Here is an 18,732-nt window from a genome sequence, read left to right on the forward strand (position 1 = left end):
AGACTTTCCCTAGCGTCAATTACTGCCAAGTCAGCATGCCAAGGAACGCTAAGGCCAGAAGATACAAACCCATAACTGTGCTTTGCTTTCACATCGGCATGGCTTGTTGGCCTAATGCGTTAGCTCTGGCATCACCTTGCCACATTTCCATGATAGCTTCTTCCGAGGAGAGGCGGGAGCAGGTTACATGCCAGACAGGTATAACAGACCTTTAGGTGATGGAGACTTTCTTGAGGTGATAAATCCTGAGTATGACAGTGCTTCTCTGAGTGGAGCAGCTCACTGGGATGTAGCTACCAAGAGGTACAGACTGCAAAACTTGTGAAGGGCAAGCGGCTGCACTGGAATTTTAATTGATTGAATACAGCTTCTAGGTGTGACGTTTCTCTGACTAGCAGTAAGCATGATCACATGAAGAAAGTTTAGTTTAGATTCTTCCAGACCTGCACAGTGAAAAGATGTATTCCCCTTCAATCAAATGCAGATCTAACAGGATGACTACGTGTGTGCACAACATATTGTTCTTCAAGACACAGCTATGGCTCCTCCCTGCTGTACTTCCACGCGTTCTTGCTCTGAATGCTGTATAGCAGCCTTGCCCCCTCTCATTTTCCCCCATCAACCACCTTTACCTACCAGAGTACCACTGGGATAGTGTAGTACTGAACTATTTCACTCTGGGGTTGCATCATCTACCTAAATAGCATGAGTTAAGTTTCTTCCAGCCCTTATTTTTTGAACAGAAAAACTCCAAACTTCTGGCCTCAAGCAACATGAAAAGAAAGAAAGGTCCCAATGTCAGGATGTTTTTGTGTTATCAGAATAAAACTCTATTTCTACACCGCAAGTTAAGACCACAGAATTAAGGAAGCTCGAGGTGAAGGCTAGCATGCTGCAAACTTATCAACCACAGCAGCGGTTTAATACATAAACACCAAAATAGTGTTTCAGAAATAGAAGAGTCCAAACACTAGTAGCAAATGTGTTACTTATGGACAGCTTCTTTAACAGAACTGGAACAAATGCAGCACTCAAAAAAAAATTGCTACTGCTATCCATTTAGCAGGCTGGCTGTAATAGCAGAGGGCTATTGCTGCTGAGCAAGTACAGCACGCATTAATAACTGTGTGTCAGGACTTCCCTTTTGCCTCCCACCAAGCTCTGGTTCTCCTTGTTTCTCCACCAAAAAAGGCACCAGAACTGCTATCTCATGCCTCCATGTTTCAAAAGTTTTAGAAACTTGAAGGGAGGCAGAGGAGGGGCAAAGAGGATTGCTAAGCCAAGAAATATTTTGCATAGCAGCAGCTTTTAAGAGAAAATTAAATTTCATTCTCTACCTCTTTTAAAAAACCATCCCACATTCTACACTGTAAATCTATAGTTGTATCCAATTCAGATGTAACACAACAAACGAATCCATCAAGCTTTAACATGTCCCCAAAGATACAGCCTTCCAATATTCATTTTTCCTTTGTTATATAGAAAACTAATACATTTCCTTCTTTATATATTAAATAACTTTTTAAAAGGTAATCTTTATTTAAATACAGAGAAAACCTGTACCCTCATCAGCCCTTGACAAGACACTTCATCAGTGGTAATGGAAAGTTAATGCAGCAGTAAGAACAATCTGACATTTAAAAATCCTCATGAAAGCAAGTGCTGAAATTTTGACTAAAGGAAGCCTCACAAACGTGAAGTCCAAGAGCACTGTACAAGGATGCTTGAATGAACACATTTAAAACTTTGCACAGGCAACTATCTGTAGAAATAAGTAGTGGATTTTCAAACTTGAAGGGTTAAAAGCACAGAGTTTCTTAATCATCTGTACTTCTGTTCAATAGGATGAGGTCTGGGAAAACCAGACTATTAGAGATAATGGGGAAAAGAAACAGTGAGTCTGGGTTTTTGAATAATTAAAAAAAAAAAAAAAGAATGTAATTCAAGTGCTGCGTAACAGACATAGAATGAAAATTTCTCAATAAAATGAAGCCAAGTGACATTTCTGAGGTACTTATACAAAAATTAATATGCACAACAGTTTCTGTCTTTGAGAAGATACTAAAGGTCTCTATGGCAAAATTATTGTCATTTTCACATGCTGCAGCACTGTCATATTTTACAACTGCAATGTGTATATTCCTTGAAAATACTGTGAATTTACTTTGAAGTCCCACATGTTAAGATAAATTCAAAAGAAGAGATTTCAAGTCTGAGCTTTAATACCAGAACTAGAACATGATTTCAAGAATTCATCCAAACAATTTAAAATTCTGTTTCAAATTCTTATGGCACAAGACTGGCTCAGAATTGAAAGTCCACTTGGCCAATTAAAAAAAAAAAAAAAAATCCACCAAAAAACCCCCAGACTAAAAGATACAAACCAGAGCTTTACAAAGAATGAATCAGAACTGAAGGCAGCTTAAGGCTTCATTAAAATATTTGCCAAGTTCTGCTGTTACTTGTGTAATCCATTCTTTAAACAGACTTCAGTGGGATTGCACAGATACAATGCAGAGCAAAACTGGCTCATACTGCCCAGTTTGAGCAAGATACAGTCACATTAACTTTTGCGGGATTTAGAAAGACAGGAGAACAAGTTTAATCCTTCTTGCAAGGATCATTTTATTCTCCCCCCCACACTCCTTGAGTACAATTAGAGATGACTTACAAAAATTAATGCCACACACACTAATAAAAAAATTAGCGTGGGGCACAACTTAGTCTCAGTATTTTGATATTTTTCTGCCATGTTTGACAGAATTAAAGAACAGACACAGCACGGCTTTCATCTAGGCATCTGTTGGCAGTACAATCAATACATGATGATATAACGAATCTGGATAATCACTGTTTTATAAAGCTGTCCTTAGTCTGTCGTTGACCTTCTGTACCAAAATCTAGCCCTGTAGTCATCACTGCAGGTCATGAAGCCAGGATTGGTAGGAGAATGGACAATACAACGGACAATGCTGTTGTGCCCAAGAGAAAGAAGATTTCTCCGTTCAGCAGTTCTTGAATCCCAGCAGCAGAGACTTATGGTCCTTTCATCTGGAAGCAGCACATAATCTTCCGTGTGGTTGAAGACAGCTTGTGTCCTGTGTACTTGTCGTCCACTCAAACCAGCTCCTAAATATATGCAGCAAAATATTAACCCAAATAGGATCAGTTTTAGGAAGTTTCCAATGACCTAAGAGTAAACCTTCCATAAGTATCAATTTCTGCAGTCTACAAAGGAGCCTTATTTTCTCAGTTAGTCTACCACTTCCACATAACGACAGGTTAATCAGTAATGAATATTCTTTTGTAGTTATATACACGGTATATTCTAAAATTTCTTAGAGGACAGAAAGATTAACTACTTCATGTCAGTCAAGTCCAGCCACTAAGTATGAGTGCAATCACTTAACTTTAAGAGCACTTTTGCCTTCTATTTTTTGTATGAGCCTTACAGCTGTAACCAAGGGGAAAGACCACAGAGAGTAGAATACACAGATTCTCATTATCAATGGCAACTTTTGGTTTTAAGGTATATATCATAAGGCACATTGTATGACCTGCCTTGGCCACACCTTCCCTCCATACCCTTCAAATAAAAATGTGTGTTTCACATATAGTCCTTTACTTTGCAATGCAAAATACCGGGTAGGATGCAGGTGTGTGCCAAAGTTTATCAAGGAGATGCTGCACCCTGCTGGTTGAGAGCAAAATAGAGCTAGCGTACAAAAAAGGACCATACACATCCCAAAAACCGATATGCAAAATTTTCAACATTCTCGCCTCTTTTATGCTATGACTCCTAACGCTTAAGCACACTACTGCTTAGACCTGAAAACTTCCCCCATCACAGCTGCTATCATATGCAAAGCTTCTACATCCTTCACCACTTCTTAAGTCCTGCTGAGATCAAAGCATGGCATTGTCAGCATGCTCTGAGTATGACTACCTTGCACACAACTGCATCCTTAAAAAAAAAAAAAAAAAAAAAAAAAAAAAAAAAAAAAAACAAACCAGCTGTAGCTATTTTTCAGAATATTGCCATGGCTTACTAGAGCCATCTTTTGCACAAGAGTCTAATGGTTAAAACAACTGCCCCAAAGTATGTTCAGTTCCCCCTGCCTGGGTGGGTACTCTGCAAGAAAGTGGCCTACTCTAGCCAGAAATGCATTAGGTGTTAGTTTTGACCCTTCCAGTTTAAACTGTGCCCCTAGTCTAGCAATAAATAGAGAAGTCACAAAATCAAAATGATCACCAGTAAGAAAAGTGATGATGCTGTCTTGTTTTAATAATCACTGTTTCTAAAACACACTGAATTAGAACTAGAGAACAAAACCCTCCGCACAAATGTCCTAATCCTTAGGGCAGTGTTCCCTTTTACTTTTCCCTAATTTAGGGGTAACTTCCCTCCAAAGCAATGAAGTAATGATGTCAGAAAAGTCTCCAAAATCTACTCAGACTAAATACGTTTACAGTGACTGACATACAAGAATCACAGCTTCTCTTCTGGAATTAGTCTACATCAAGTGTTTTCAAACATTTGGGGCAATTTATCCTCAAAGCAGCAGTCTGCCATTGCCTTTAAGAATTACTATTCTTCTGACAGCATTACCACCCCTGCCGTGGGTCGGTACCTGAAAAAGAAGGTACTTGGAAGGTCACCTGCCACATACCTGTGTATTTGACCAGTGTGCGACCAGTGGATATCTCCCATAGTTTAGCTACAGAGTCTTTTCCACTTGACAAGATGTACTTTGAATTTTTGGAAAAAATAGCAGAACAGACTTCAGCTCCATCATGTGCCTTCTCAAAAGTAGTGATACAGCGATTTGAAACACCATCCCACAGTTTGATGCATCCATCCTTACTTCCTGTCACATACATGTTTGCACTTGCGTTGTAATTTACTGAACATATAGCATCAGTGTGCTGATCTTGAGGATTGCAAGACACAAAACACTGGAAAGTATTGATATCATACAGTCGTAAAGTAGGGTGCTGGGTACCAACAAGTATGAAATCTCCAGAAGGGTGAAAAGAAATTGAGCGCAACATCTCTGCTTCCTGTTTGATCAAAAATACATAATTGGTGTAAGAAAGAAAAAAAATCTGAAATGGGAGTGTCAATTCTGGTGGCATTAAAGTGCTAAAAAACTAGTTAAACTATCAGTTAGCACAATGTGTTCTGTTTTTGCAAAATAGAAAATGCTTCCTATAGGATTAAAATGACAGGCTACCTTTAAATGTATCGCAGTTCTTGTCCTAGAGCAGCTTGCAGTGCCTGCTCACTTTTGGCATATCGCACAAGTGACAGGAGGCTTTGTCAGCCAGGCACACGCCCCAAAGCCCACCACCACATAATCCCGAACTCTCCTCCAAAACGAAGATAATATAATGGACTTCAAAGTTACCCATATTAGATTTGGTCTAGATTAACCAACAGCAGACAGGCACTAGATTCAAAGAGTATAAATATCCATTACACACAAACTCTTTTAACACCTAATTACCGTCATGTCTGCAAATTTTGTAGCTGCATACTCCTACATACCTAACCACTTATAAACTCAGACACAATTCAGCTCACTGATACCTCAGTACTTATACATTCATGCTTTGGTTGCTCTGAACTGATATTGTATCTAACCTGTATATATTTGAAGGCTCTTTTGGCAGAAGGTTTTGAATAATCAAACAATTTAAGTGTGTAGTCCCTTGAACCAGATGCTAGGATCTGTTCTGTTGGATGAAAAGCTAAACACGTAACTTCATCCACATGATCATACAGAGTCCGAATAACAGGGTGATTTTCCATGTTTTGCTGTGCTGTCTCATTCATCATGACCTACAAAGAAGATTCAACAATTTAGAGTGTTAGAAAGCAGAACATGCTTTTGACAGGAAAAGTAAGTTTTATGCTTGCCAGAGTGGCCAAACAACAGCTACCTTTCTGACACGTGACTAGGCACATAATCACTATTCTCTTAATTATTTGAAGGCCAATTATATATTGTTATAAGATCCCTGTATCTTTACGAAGGTCAGCTGACTTGCTCAAGGACAAACTAGTTTCTGTAGCAGAGAACTGGTGCAAGAAAATGTATCACCTTCGTAAACAGTCCAAATCAAAATACTGTATTGCTATAAGAATTAAGAGAAGCCGTACCAACTGGGAAAACTGCAGCTTTTACTCACGCAGGATACTGCCAAGAGTTTGGTGTACACTCTCTGCAACACCCCCCCCCCCCCCACTTTTAAATTGCTACCCAATAACTGTATTGGAGAAAAAATGAAGCAAATAAATATGTATTCTGTGCAACAGTTCTGAAACTGGAGGCTGTAGGGGCCAAAAGTATAAGTGGGCTCAAAAATAAACTGTGTTCATACAATATAGCAATTATCAGCAACTAGTAGAAGCAAATTCTGGCACAATTCTCTAGACTGCTGCCAGAAGTTACACAGGTATACTTGCCCTATTTCTTTTTCCTTTTCTTCAAGGGTACTTTATGAGCCACTGTTGGGAGTAGCAAATATGGCGAGACAGATATTTAGTCCAACCCACTGAGCCAGCCACAAGGCACAGACATGGCATGAAACAGACAGCACCTCAAGAATTCACAAAGTGGTTATTATTCAAGTTTTACCTCAATAGGCATAGCACTTTTGGCCAACATTCTCTCTGTATCAAGAATTTTTATTGAGGCATCAGCAGATCCTGTAGCTATTAACTGTCCGTCTCTGCTATATGTAGCTACACGACATGGTCCTTTATGAGATGTGACATAACAAGTCTCATATTCAGAAGCCTCAGGAGACATGGTCTGTACATCTGCATCAAATTCCAAGTCAATTCCTGTGCCTGGAGCTACCGTATCTGACCGTCCAATTGCATATTGAACAGCACTGTCATCGTTCTCCATTCCTGAAAAGAGAGAATTTGATGCACTTAAACCAGGTTAACCTTCTTAGACAGATAGGCTGTGGCCAGATCTATGCTACAGGCTTCCGTAACAGCTATGAGTCAGATTTTAAGAGAGGCAGCCCCTGTTGAACAAAGCTAAGCTAGCAGAGCAGATTTAGTTATACAGCAGTACTTCTTGTGAGAAATGAGAGGTACTTTGGCTACACCAGAGCAGAATAAAGCTCTTAAAATTAACTGTGGAAATACAGCCAACAAATATTGTACAATGTTAAGTACTAAGAAATGCACTGACAATCAGTTATTGAAGCCATCAACAGGCCTCTAGTCAGCTTTTTAGAGGCAGAAACAAGCCCCAACACTATTACATGAGATTTAAAGTAAAAAACTGAAGGATTTACCAATTCTTTTCCTTTCTGTTTTATTGCATTGAAGGAAAAAAAAACCTACTCCACAAACAACTATCCCAGCATCGCAAATGAAAGTTTTTACTCCTCTTCACACCCACTCTACAGATTTTTAATTTTTTTTTTATTTCCAGGATGCATCTACAGAACAAAGACAGTTCAGCACTGGAAGTGGTAACAAGGGAGACACAAGAATTTTCAGATATGTGCCCAACTGTGATCAGCAACCGATCAAATGCAAGGGAAAAGTTTTTGTTGCTTTCATCTACAAATTGCAAGTCTGGCATTCTTATTTCAGACAGACACAAGGCTTCACATATTTATACCCTTGGAACTCAACTAGTTCAGGCAGCAGAACCAGTTCAGTTACAATACATGATGTTATGGGTAGACCTCTTCCAGTAACTTAGCTTGTTTCAACAGCAGCTCAAGTATTTTGACTACATACTGCGGCACAGATGTACTTTCAGAGAGAAAGATACACAGAGAGAGAACAGAAGATACCTCTGCTGAGACCCTAGACCGTGCAGCTTATTTTCTTGAGACTGATATATAAAGGCTAGCGAAGATTGCCAATGGAAGGGCTTGCTCCCTTTCCAATACTGTCAGGAAGAATTATATAGAAAACATTTCTAAAGTTGGCAGAGAACTGTGTGGGTCAATTTTCTATTAGGTCTGTGGACTCCATGATTCCGTTTACTGTAGCCTGTTTTTAGATGGTTGCCAGTCACCCAGGACCCTGAGCATGTATTCTAACGTGTCACAGAAGTTCAAACAAACAGATTTTGACAACACTCAGTTATCTCTTTTGCTTTTAATGCATACTAAAGACTGAAACACAGATCCAGAATGCCCTTCAAAAAAAGCCACGGAGGTAAAAGGCTGTATCTAAATATACAAAGTCCTATGCTATTACTAGACATAACCTTTTCATAAAAGATGTCTTTTCAGTAACACTAACCTCTTAATTCACAAGGAATTAAGCTAGGGATTTAGAAACTAGACTTTTATGTTAGCTTTTTCTTCCAGCTTACCTAACTTAATTAGGTGCAGCAGTTGTTCAGATGGTGCACAGACTGACTGCGGTTTTATCTCATTTATCAAGCCGTTGGCAATATTTATGTATCCATCATATAGCAGCTGACTAATTATCAGTTTATAAAGTTGCTGACGATCTTTCAAACTGACTTTTGTTCTATACATTGTGAGCAAGGAATGCCTTGGAGGGGCCTGAAAAAAAGAAGAAAAATCACATACAAGAGTTGCATGAAACAACCGCAACCTTCAAAACAAACACATCCTGCCGCATTTCAGCGCAGACACCAAATACTACCATATTTTAGGTACAAGTCACAGACACAGAAATGAAAGGATTAAAAAAAAAAAAAGAAAAGGAAAAACCTGTTGCACTTGTTTGCTGTCGAAATGAAAACCTCGCCAATAAATAAAACGTGAACTGTATTAAGGAGCAACAAAGACCGAAATAACGCGCCATTAGTTAGCAAAATGATTCTGCCCGTATCTTTCCCTCAGCCTCGCTAGAGCGGGCAGACCTGGGCACCAGGGAGGCGATGAAGATAAAACGTGCCGAGAAGTCAAACGGCTGGCCGCCCTCACACAGCCCAAACCCGCTCCCTCCCTTCCATCCGGGCAGACCGCATCCTCCCCTCGTCCGGCAGATGCCGGTCACCCGCCTGTACACCCTCTCCCAGCCCCGGGCTGCAAGACCAATAACCGGGCAGGGAGGGGGCGTGGGGGAAAGGGACTGAATGAGGGCGGGGAGTGCTTAGCCGCAGCACGGCGGTCACAGAAAGCGGGCTTCGAACGCCGGGGGCGGGGGACAGGCACCTTCGGGCGGGACCTGCCGAGGGCGAGACCCGGCCCGGGCAGCAGAGCCCACAGCGGAGGGACAGCGCGGAGCGGCCCCGATACCTACCGACCCTTCCTTCTGCCTCCCTCGCTCTCCCCCTAAAATGGCGACCGGAGCCCTGAGCGCATCGATTGGCGGCGGCGGTAGGGGAGGAGGCGGCGGCGGCGGCCGGGACCGAAGAATGCTCCTCCGCGAAGGCTGCTGCATCGAGCGCCCGCAAATCGATTGGAGGCGACTCTTGAAGGAGAGAATGGCAGCATCACATGACCGTGACACCCCGCGCCCGCGCCCGGGCCCTGGCAGGCCCCGATGCGTCACGTGACGGATGACGCGCCGAGGAAGCCCCCGAGCGGCCGGGAGGCGCAGGGGCGGGGGGGGGGGGGGGGGCGCGGCGGGCTGGGCCGGGCGGAGCGGGGAGGCAGGGCGGCCCGCCGCCGCGTCCGGGGGTCCCTCTCCCCCTTCCGGGGCGGTCGGGGCCTTGGCCGAGGCCGGCAGAGCCGCGCTCAGGGCGGGGATGCGGGCGGCAGGCCCCGCTGGCTGAGCAGCCCGGGGAGCTGCGGGGGGCCGGCTCCCTGCAGGAGGGCGGCTGATGGAGGCGGGGAGGGGGGACGGGACGGGACAAGGACCGGGGTTCTTTTGTGTCCCAGCTGCAAAGCTCCGAAACGCTGCTTCCGCTGAGACACCGGGATCCCCAAACACGGGGAGGTGAACGGGCTGTGAAATAACAAGTTGCTGGCGCTGCCGCTCAGCGCTGCAGGCCTCCCCGGCGATTTCAGCCGCTCAGGCAGCACAGTCGCAAGCATCTCGCACTGCCAGACCGCACGGTCTCTTGGCAGGCTGAGAGCCTGTCCCGAGAGCGCACCACCACCCTCCCAAAAGCCCTACTCACGTCAGCCTCAAGAAACGGCAGTCGAAGTGGACGCGGGTCAAGGAGGGGGGATGCCATGCTACCCATGCCCCGTGGCAGCTGACGTCTGTCACATGCTGCAGCGACACGACGACCTGACATCTTCTTTTTACCTATCCTGTATCACTTGTAAACACCAACACACACACCAGGGTCGCCTTCGCACTTGTTTTCAGCACCGCAGAGACAGTTAAAAGTTGCCTTCAAACACGGTTCTTCAGAGGCCCGAAGTACTGAACCGAGTTTCGGCTGCCGCTTGTCACTCAGCGGCCGAGGTCCCCCTCACGGGCGTGAGCAGGACCACTCAGGCAGCTGGCAACCGAGACAGCACGGCGGCCTCCCGCTCCTCTCACGCTGCCGCTCACGAACCGCACTCACAGATCGTCCTCCGCTGGCGCCGTCCCGCCGCCGCTCGGCGTCTCCTCGAGAACCTGCGCGGTTTTGGAAGCTGCCGCGGGGTCGCGGCTGCTGCGACACGAGGGGTCCGCGGGCCGGCGAAGGTACCTCGGGCCAGGCGTCCCCCGGCGCGCTGTGCTGGGGCCGGCGTCCCCTTCGCGCTCGTCCTCGAGAGCCGAGGGCACGTGGAGCGCCGCCCTGGGCCACGCGTGCGGGCGAGCGCGAGGCAGAGGCCTGCTTCGCCCCTCCGCCCGTCCTCCCGCTCCTCGGGGCCGCCGCCTGCCACCCGGGGCACCTACCTCGCCGGCTAGGACACAATGGCCCCCGGCTCCACTCGCGCTCGGCTCCACGCGAGGTGGCAGCACCGCCTCTCCCTCGCTCGGGGCCCGGGTCGGCGGGTGCGTGTGCGGAGGAGGAGAGGGAAGAGGCTGGTGCCTCGCAGGATGCGGGACTAACCTGGCGCCCTTCCCCGCCGGCGGCGGCGCGCTCCGAGGCCTCGGCGGCTGCGAGGGAAGGATGGTAGTTGTAGCGTTGCCACAGGTGGGTGGTCTGGGCGTACGCGATTTGCGTAACGGAAGACCCGGCCAGGCAGGGACTTTGCGGAGAAAAGTGTGTAAGCGGGGCGCCGATCCACGCAGTTGGAGTACGGAAGGAGGCAGCGGCGGAGAGACGGTACGTAAAATACGCATGTAGCGCAAACACCGCCCTGGGGGCGGGCGGGTTGGCCCTACTCGGGATACGCAGCAGGCTGCCGTTGCGCATGCGCCCCAGAGGCCGACGGCGACGAGGCTCGGCCTCGCAACGAGCGGAGCGTGCGGAGAGCCAATCGGCGGGCGGGCCGGTTGAAAAGCAGCCAATCAGCGCGCGCGAACGGCGGGAGAGGGGCCAATGGCGAGAGGCGGTAGTTTAAAGGGTATTTAAGGGAGGGCGGTTTGAATTCAAACAGCCGCGGTCGGCCGGACGGAGCGGAGGCCGGGGGTGAGCGGGCGGGCTCCGCGGGCAGGGCCGCGGCCTGTGGGATGCTGCCGGCCGGAGGTGGTCGGGGACGGGACGGGACGGGACCGGACCGGACCGGACCGGACCGGACCGGGCGGTGGGATGCGGCGTGGGCAGGCTGGCCGGCTGTTGCGGGACAGGGGCGTGAGGCGGTGGGATGCGGCGGGCCCTGCCTCCGGGCCTGCTGGCCTTCGAATTGGGGGGTAGGGACGGTTTTGAAGAAGAGGTCCAGGGCGTAGTGGTTTTTGCGGGACTGACCCCTGTTCGCTGTGTCCCATCCGCAGGCCAAGCTGTATGTAGCTGATCTTCTCGGGCACTATGGACAAGAATATGAAAGAGAACCATTCTGGATACCCTGGTCGCGCTGCGAAGGTAAATGACTTATTAGGCTGGTGGGTGTGTGTCTCCCGATCACGCAAGAGCTGCAGGTTTCAAACCGCCTGTGATAATTACTAGCTGTACTAAATAGCAAAAAGGGGAAAAACCGTCTTGAACCAATGTGCAGGAAACAATTGCCAGTTTTGTCTTTCAGTAGCTTTCCCTTGGAGAGAACAGTGGCCAGGGCTTACTTTTTTTTTTTTAATAGCTGATATTAGTATGTTATACCTGAATTGGGAAATCCTCGTTGTATTTCAAGTATAACATCCTTTAAAGAGAGAGCAAATGTGTGTAGTCAGCTTATTCCAGATATGGCTCCCAAAAGCAAGCACTGTGTTAATATTGCTGTTGACATGCCCATGCAGTAGTATTCGAGATCACCCTGATTTCATATTTTTTCTATATAGAAACACAGGCACATTCTCACTATCTTAACTTAAAACCAAGTAAGTCCTGGTAAAGCTTCAGAATAGCATAAGCAAAGCTTATTTTTAATCAAGCTGTGAGTACATTATTTTCAGTGAACTGAACCAGAAGACTAAATAATATCTAGGGGAAGAAAAAAGTCTCAATTGTTGCATAGGTGTCATTAGAGGGTCAAAAATGTGAGAAGCTAATTATTAGCATTTGAACTTAACTATAGGCAAAGTATCCCAGAACAACTAAGAATTTCTTAAATATAAGCCTCAACTACCTTCCCTTGCTGGAAACAAAAGATTAAAAGCAGATTGCTGAACCTTACTAAATAAACTTGCATTTTTCCATTGAACTCCTGTTGCAGTGCAAGGTATATCAAGATGAAGCGCAATAAAGGAAGCAATGACTCAAAGCAGTGTATGTTTTTATAGTAAAGATCTGCTGTCCTAATACCTTTGGTTGTTGTTCTTCAGATGTGTGTGGAAAAGCTCTGCTAGCTATAAATAAGTATGCTGTTGTACAAAACTGCTAGCTTTTTTTTGTCAATGTAGAAATTTAAGAATGTTTTCATTCATAAAACATAAGATCAGAATACCTTAACATCTCCTGTTAATGTGCTTTGTGTTTTTTTTCCTGCTCTACTGAATGGGGCCATAATGCTATTCTACAATTAATACATAATCTTTTCTTTTTGAAGATTGCTAATCCCATTGGTGATGGCCCAAAACGTGTCCCTGTGCCTCAGCATTCTGCCCAGAGCCGGTTGCTGAACAGCAGAGTTCAAGCACAACGTGTTCTGTGTCCTTCAAACTTTGCCCAGCGAGTTCCTGTGCAATCACAACAATCTGTACAGTCAAACCAAAAACTGTCTAATAACCAGACAACGCAGCACCCCCGACCAAAATTTCTGGTCCAAGCGACTGCTAGGCCTCAAGTTCCAAGCAAGCATAATGAAAAACCTCAACAGGCTCCAGCACCTGGTAATTCTGAAGATGATGTACATGTATTTATACAGTTGTGACACTTGGGATGCTTCTATTCTATGAAGCAGAGTGCAGTGCAGAAAACCTAAAGCTGATGTTGATGATGTGGGACAGTCCTGTAGAGAAGTACTTGGTTGTGCCCTGACAGAGAGTAGCAGCATATACTTCAGCATAGATGTTACTGCACTATCCTTGTTGCCAGGATTACCCATTTAGAGCCTATATGGGTGTTTAAAAATTTCCAGATGCTCACTAGTCAGTTGTGAGTTAATGTAATTGGCACTCATACATCACAGTTTTTCCTGTATTCATGTTAATCTCTTGTATAGAAGAACACTGTATTTTGGGGGGGGAAGCTTAATGGTTTTTTTAAGAAAGCTTTTAAAATTACATTTTGATAGCACTGATAACTGCTATGCTGCTTTGCCAATAGTAAGTTATGCTAGGTTGTTTAAAATGTCATTGAATGTATTCTGTTTCAGATACTGCACAGAGGTTAGATTTGCTCTCATGTGAATTTTTGTATTGTGTTCATGGGTCTGGTTCATAAAGCTGATCTATTTCTCTATACATAGCAAAAAATTCTGAAGCAGAAAGCACCTCTAAAAAGAAAAATGAAGAGACGGCTAAAAAGAAAAATGAAGAGACTAAAAAGTAAGTTTTATGCCTAAATTGTTCTGGCTGAGTCCTGTTGCAGTAGGCTTGTTTTTAACTTCTAGGACTTCGTGCTGCAACTAAGCTACAGCTAAGCAGAAGGCTGCTTGAGCACCTTGGTTGCGGAGACCAGTGGCCCTACACTTCACAGAGACAACATGAAACTCCAGGAAAGCTTACTTTGACCTGATAATTCTCAGGAACAAGGACTTCCTGTAATCTAAAGAAAACTTTTGCTAAATGAGTAATAGCTCTTCCCGTGAGAGAACACTGATAGCCACTGCTCCAGTCACAAGGTGTACACTTGAAAACAAAGCCTCCTTCACGTGTGCAAGAGACTGGAGTCTAACTAAGGAGGAAGTTAGGTTTGTAGTATGGCTACCTTAAACAGTTCTGACATGCACTAGTAATAGGTCTGTATTGAGTGTATTGAAATGAGCCTGGCTTGGTATAGGGAGTCTCAGTTTTGTAGTAGTGTGGTTGATGTTAGTATCTCTGTGCATAAGTTTTAGGAAGGAAGAGACTAGCTTTCAGAACTTTCTTTTGAAAAGTCTCAATGCATATTTTATTCTCTTGGTGTTGTCTTAAAGAACAAAATCTAGTTCAGATTACCAAGTATCTATTGAACAGAAACATTAGAGACTGTAAACGTAGGAGTCAAAGCCCACACAAGTATCTCGCTTTTGTAACTTTCTCTTTCCTCTTGCAGAAGGCAATGGTCTCTTGATGACTTTGAAATTGGTCGTCCTCTGGGGAAAGGAAAATTTGGAAATGTGTACCTGGCACGTGAAAAGCAGAGCAAATTTATTCTCGCGCTGAAAGTGCTCTTTAAAACACAGCTTGAGGAAGCTGGTGTAGAACATCAACTACGAAGAGAAGTTGAAATACAGTCTCATCTTAGGTAAAGTTTAGTGACCAATTACACTCTTTGCTTTGTTTGTGTTCAAATAAACAAAGTAACCTTGTTTATGATAACAAAACCTGTTGAAGAAAAGTGTCTTTTTAAACACATGACACCTTGGAATTGCTAATTAGGATTCTTCCCTTTCTGGACCAAGATTTCTCTTTGTCTACCTTGCAATGAAGTAACCTCTGTTAACAACTCTTCCTATTACAAAAACCCCCTTGTCTGCTGCTTGGATTTACATGGGTAACTGCAATTTCTCAAGGGTCTGAGCTTGTTTCTGGTTTTCTGCTTCTTGGAAAATAAGCCTAGCTTGCTGAAGAAAATAGTTTTTGCAGAAATTGTTTAAAGTGTTTAAGCTTAAATTCCAAAACTTGTAGGAATTGGTGCCTTCAATGGTAATCTACTCTTCCAGCTGCTATAGAAAGGTGTGTTCAAGAAGATAATTAGCCAAACTCTTGGCTAGCTGCTTGCTAGTAGGGAGTCTAAGCTGCTGCTTTGATAAACACCATCTATCTGCTGTGAAACTCTCTTAATGTATGTGTTGTGAGCTGAAGGAACACTTACAAGATGTTGAAGTTCCCATGCTTGCCTTGAAAGGGTGGAGGCAGGAAAGGGAAATTAAAGTTACATGGACAAATATCTTGTTCAGAAGAGTATTTAAATCTTTTTGCAGGCACCCCAACATTCTCAGATTATATGGCTACTTCCATGATGTTACAAGAGTCTACCTTATTCTAGAATATGCACCTCGTGGAGAAGTCTACAAAGAACTTCAGAAGCTTACCAAGTTTGATGAGCAAAGAACTGCTACTGTAGGTTGTTCTAGCTTCTTATACATTATTTGCTCTTCTTATCTGGAATATCTGCAGCATAAAGCTAGCTCTTCAGTTAAAGTTCTGTGAAACTGAGATTCCTTAGATGCTAGTTTGCTTGTGCACTTGTAACAAGGAATAAGTTGGGAAGACAAATTACTGCACAGCATGAATATAACCATGTTCAGCATTGCTTAATATTGTAAGTGCTTGGTCGCTTCAGGCAGAGTCTGTATTGCCAGACTACAAGGGTTTAAGGAATAATGGCTTTAACTTAAACTTCTATTATGCCTAGAAAAGGTTATACTGTAGCCAGATAAGCTAGAGTGACAATGTCTTTAAAGATTTGTTCTCTTTCTAAATACAGTACATAACAGAATTAGCAGATGCCCTATCATACTGTCATTCAAAGAGTGTGATTCACCGAGACATCAAACCAGAAAACTTGCTGCTTGGCTCAAACGGAGAATTAAAAATTGCTGACTTTGGATGGTCTGTGCATGCTCCATCTTCTAGGTGAGAATGCAATATGTATCTTACACAGTGAAATACTTCCATAGTGAAAATGTTAGCTTTCTTGTCACACTTACAATTGTGGAATGGAGGTAGATGTGAACTTCCTAAAATACTGGGAGAAAATTCTTTAAGAACAGGGTCACTGCAGCAAAGGTCTTATAGTCAACTGGTGTAGCAGAGAGGGAGTGTTATTACCCTCTTTTTTTCAACTTGTATAGTTCAAAACTTGCTGAACCTGAAACAAGTGAAGAAGGCTGGTGTACTGTTGTAGGGTTATATTGGTCCCTGAGATGACAGACCAGCACTTGTGTTCAAACATCACACTAGCAATATACTTAAGACGTTTCCTCAATTAGTCTGAATTGCACCTGACAAAGGAAGACTATTGATCTAGCAAGTGGGATGAAAAAAGGAAGGATAAGACTGAATGCAGTGACTGAGATGCTTTAAAGCAAAAGTAGAAAACTTACTGCTGGAACTTCTTTACCAGGTATTCTGGTGGTGCTGACTCTATCCAGGGTAGACTGCACTGAGGTACAGATGATTGCCAGCATTAGTTTCTGTCTGGCTCTTGAAATGGATCTTACAATTGCCATAATCAGTAAATGATTAACTTAGACTTTTCTTCAGGAGAACAACTCTCTGTGGGACACTTGACTATTTGCCTCCTGAAATGATTGAGGGAAGAACACATGATGAAAAGGTGGATATTTGGAGCCTGGGAGTTCTGTGCTATGAATTCCTTGTAGGGAAACCACCTTTTGAAGCAGAAACATATCAGGAAACCTACAGAGCTATTTCCAAGGTATGTGCCAACACTTATTTGGAATAGTTGAATTGTTCTGCCTTTCAGTTCTATTGTCTTAAAGTTTAACAAATGGTCATTTTGAAAAAGGGCATGTATCATATCTAGAAATGTAGCAAGACACAATGATATATATAAAACTAGATCCTTAAAACTGTCTTCAGTCATTCAGTAGAATGACTGAGACCTTAAGATACCTTGCCTTACTTCCTTGGTTCTACCCTGTTTCTGCCTGCATCTGAACTTCTACCTCTTTCATAAAGCAACTGCTCTTCTCCACATCTTTCCTTTTCTAATTTATAAAATGTATATTTAACATTTAAGGTATTACTAAAAATACATAAGCTGAACTCTTCCTGCTGCATACCCTAGAAAAGTTCCAGCAAGCTAATCTTGTTTGAAGTACATTGAAAAATACATTATCTTAACTTCTACAAGTAGTGAGAACCTTGTTTTCTTCAGGATTATGATGGAATTACTTAATCTCATCTCGATAGGTGTAAGGTGCATAGCCCACAAGGCTGACACAGCTTTCCTTTCCAGATCTACCTTGGAAGGTAGAGCCCTTTGTCTCTCTGACTTGGTTATTACCAAAGAACTTTTGCATTATCTTTAGTGTTCTTCCTTTTCCTTAGGTGGAATTCAAGTTTCCTCCATTTGTAACAGAAGGTGCAAGGGATTTAATTTCAAAGCTTCTGAAGCATAACCCATTCTGTCGACTGCCCCTGAAGGATGTACTACTTCATCCCTGGATTACAGCAAACTCTACAAAGATGCCCAACAGCAGAAAGAGTGATGTTGCTGCCCCATCCAGAACATAGTCATAGCAGGGATCAACAAGAGGAGTCTTGTACTGTGACTACTGTAATACTTACGATATGAAAAGCAGGTCTTGGAATCTAATGGCAATTGGAATGCAAATCTTTGGATTGGCCGTCTCCTTAAACTCTAATTGCAATGTAAAATTATTTGACTTCTAGCTGGAGGTTGTGGAATACTTAATATACTTGAAATCCAGTTGCATGTGGGCCAGGTTTGTTGATGTAAGTATTAAGCTGTTCAAAGCTCTTATGATGTGGTCTGTCCTGGTAATGGTTCATTGTTCTAACAACAAGAGGAAGTTGTCGTTCTACCTTATTGGACAGTGCAATATCCTGGAGATACCTGCCTCCTAACTTACTGGGCTGCTAAGGGTATCATAACTGTGGTGTAATCTGAAACTGAGTAAGGTGAATGCATTTCTCTAAGTGTCCTAAAAATGATGTGTGCATTATTTTTGTCTCTATTTTGTCTTAAATGTGAGCACTCAACTTTTAAAATAAAGACTTGTTATATACTGCCACCAGCATGGTAACATTCCTTATGGCATTATCCTTCCACTGGCTGTCTCTCTAACTACTTGTCTTTACCATCAGTACAGCTTGACTCCTCATCTGTGATCACAAAATAAGTTTGCTTCCCACCTCTGTCAAAAACGATGCTGGTATAAAGTTCTTGCTCAAAGTGCTGGTACTACAAAGTATGTGTGGTCACTTACAATTCTGCAGTCACAACACAGGATTACAAGGTAAGTACCAAATGTGTTGCTACTTACCTTATGGGTTTTCTACAACCCTTGAAACCTAGGCCTGCTGCTTTCTTCCTTTTTTTTTTTTATGCAGTTATTCAAAGACAACATGGTCTGAAAGCACTTCTAAGAGAAAGGTCTGGAAAGTATTGTTATCAAACAGGATATGTAACAGGAACTAATGTTAATGTCTGGTGTTGT

General features: G+C 43.7%; 2 protein-coding genes across 3 annotated transcripts; one reads left to right on the forward strand and one right to left on the reverse strand.

Moving 5' to 3' along the window:
- Positions 1 to 1,515: 1,515 nt before the first annotated feature.
- Positions 1,516 to 11,158, reverse strand: CSTF1 (cleavage stimulation factor subunit 1). Its single transcript, XM_052786983.1, has 7 exons — positions 10,083 to 11,158; positions 9,260 to 9,430; positions 8,358 to 8,553; positions 6,642 to 6,919; positions 5,645 to 5,842; positions 4,671 to 5,061; positions 1,516 to 3,129 (listed from the first exon to the last, which is right to left on the reverse strand). Exons 1-7 carry the CDS (start codon positions 10,200 to 10,202, stop codon positions 2,870 to 2,872), a joined length of 1,614 nt encoding a protein of 537 aa, XP_052642943.1. The 5' UTR covers positions 10,203 to 11,158; the 3' UTR covers positions 1,516 to 2,869.
- On the forward strand, positions 10,966 to 18,730 carry AURKA (aurora kinase A). Of its 2 annotated transcripts, none has more exons than XM_052786993.1 (9): positions 10,966 to 11,168; positions 11,777 to 11,864; positions 12,985 to 13,267; positions 13,846 to 13,924; positions 14,634 to 14,825; positions 15,505 to 15,643; positions 16,011 to 16,159; positions 16,790 to 16,964; positions 17,600 to 18,730. In XM_052786993.1, exons 2-9 carry the CDS (start codon positions 11,811 to 11,813, stop codon positions 17,783 to 17,785), a joined length of 1,257 nt encoding a protein of 418 aa, XP_052642953.1. In that variant the 5' UTR covers positions 10,966 to 11,168; positions 11,777 to 11,810; the 3' UTR covers positions 17,786 to 18,730. The 2 variants fall into 2 exon arrangements, with proteins under 2 accessions (XP_052642953.1, XP_052642963.1); XM_052787003.1 differs by lacking the exon at positions 10,966 to 11,168 and adding an exon at positions 11,433 to 11,474.
- The last annotated feature ends 2 nt before the right edge of the window (positions 18,731 to 18,732 follow it).

This window comes from Harpia harpyja, chromosome 1, assembly GCF_026419915.1.
Source record: "Harpia harpyja isolate bHarHar1 chromosome 1, bHarHar1 primary haplotype, whole genome shotgun sequence".
NCBI lineage: Eukaryota > Metazoa > Chordata > Aves > Accipitriformes > Accipitridae > Harpia > Harpia harpyja.

Excerpts from the sequence above, each read along its gene's own strand:
- CSTF1 (XM_052786983.1), bottom strand. The coding sequence starts at position 10,202 with ATGTCAGGTCGTCGTGTCGCTGCAGCATGTGACAGACGTCAGCTGCCA. Across the intron at positions 8,554-9,259 it reads GGAGGCAGAAGGAAGGGTCG|GCCCCTCCAAGGCATTCCTT; the intron begins GTAGGTATCGGG and ends TCTTTTTTTCAG. Across the intron at positions 5,062-5,644 it reads GAGCCTTCAAATATATACAG|GAAGCAGAGATGTTGCGCTC; the intron begins GTTAGATACAAT and ends TTGATCAAACAG.
- AURKA (XM_052786993.1), top strand. The coding sequence starts at position 11,811 with ATGGACAAGAATATGAAAGAGAACCATTCTGGATACCCTGGTCGCGCT. Across the intron at positions 15,644-16,010 it reads ATGAGCAAAGAACTGCTACT|TACATAACAGAATTAGCAGA; the intron begins GTAGGTTGTTCT and ends TTCTAAATACAG. Across the intron at positions 16,965-17,599 it reads CCTACAGAGCTATTTCCAAG|GTGGAATTCAAGTTTCCTCC; the intron begins GTATGTGCCAAC and ends CCTTTTCCTTAG.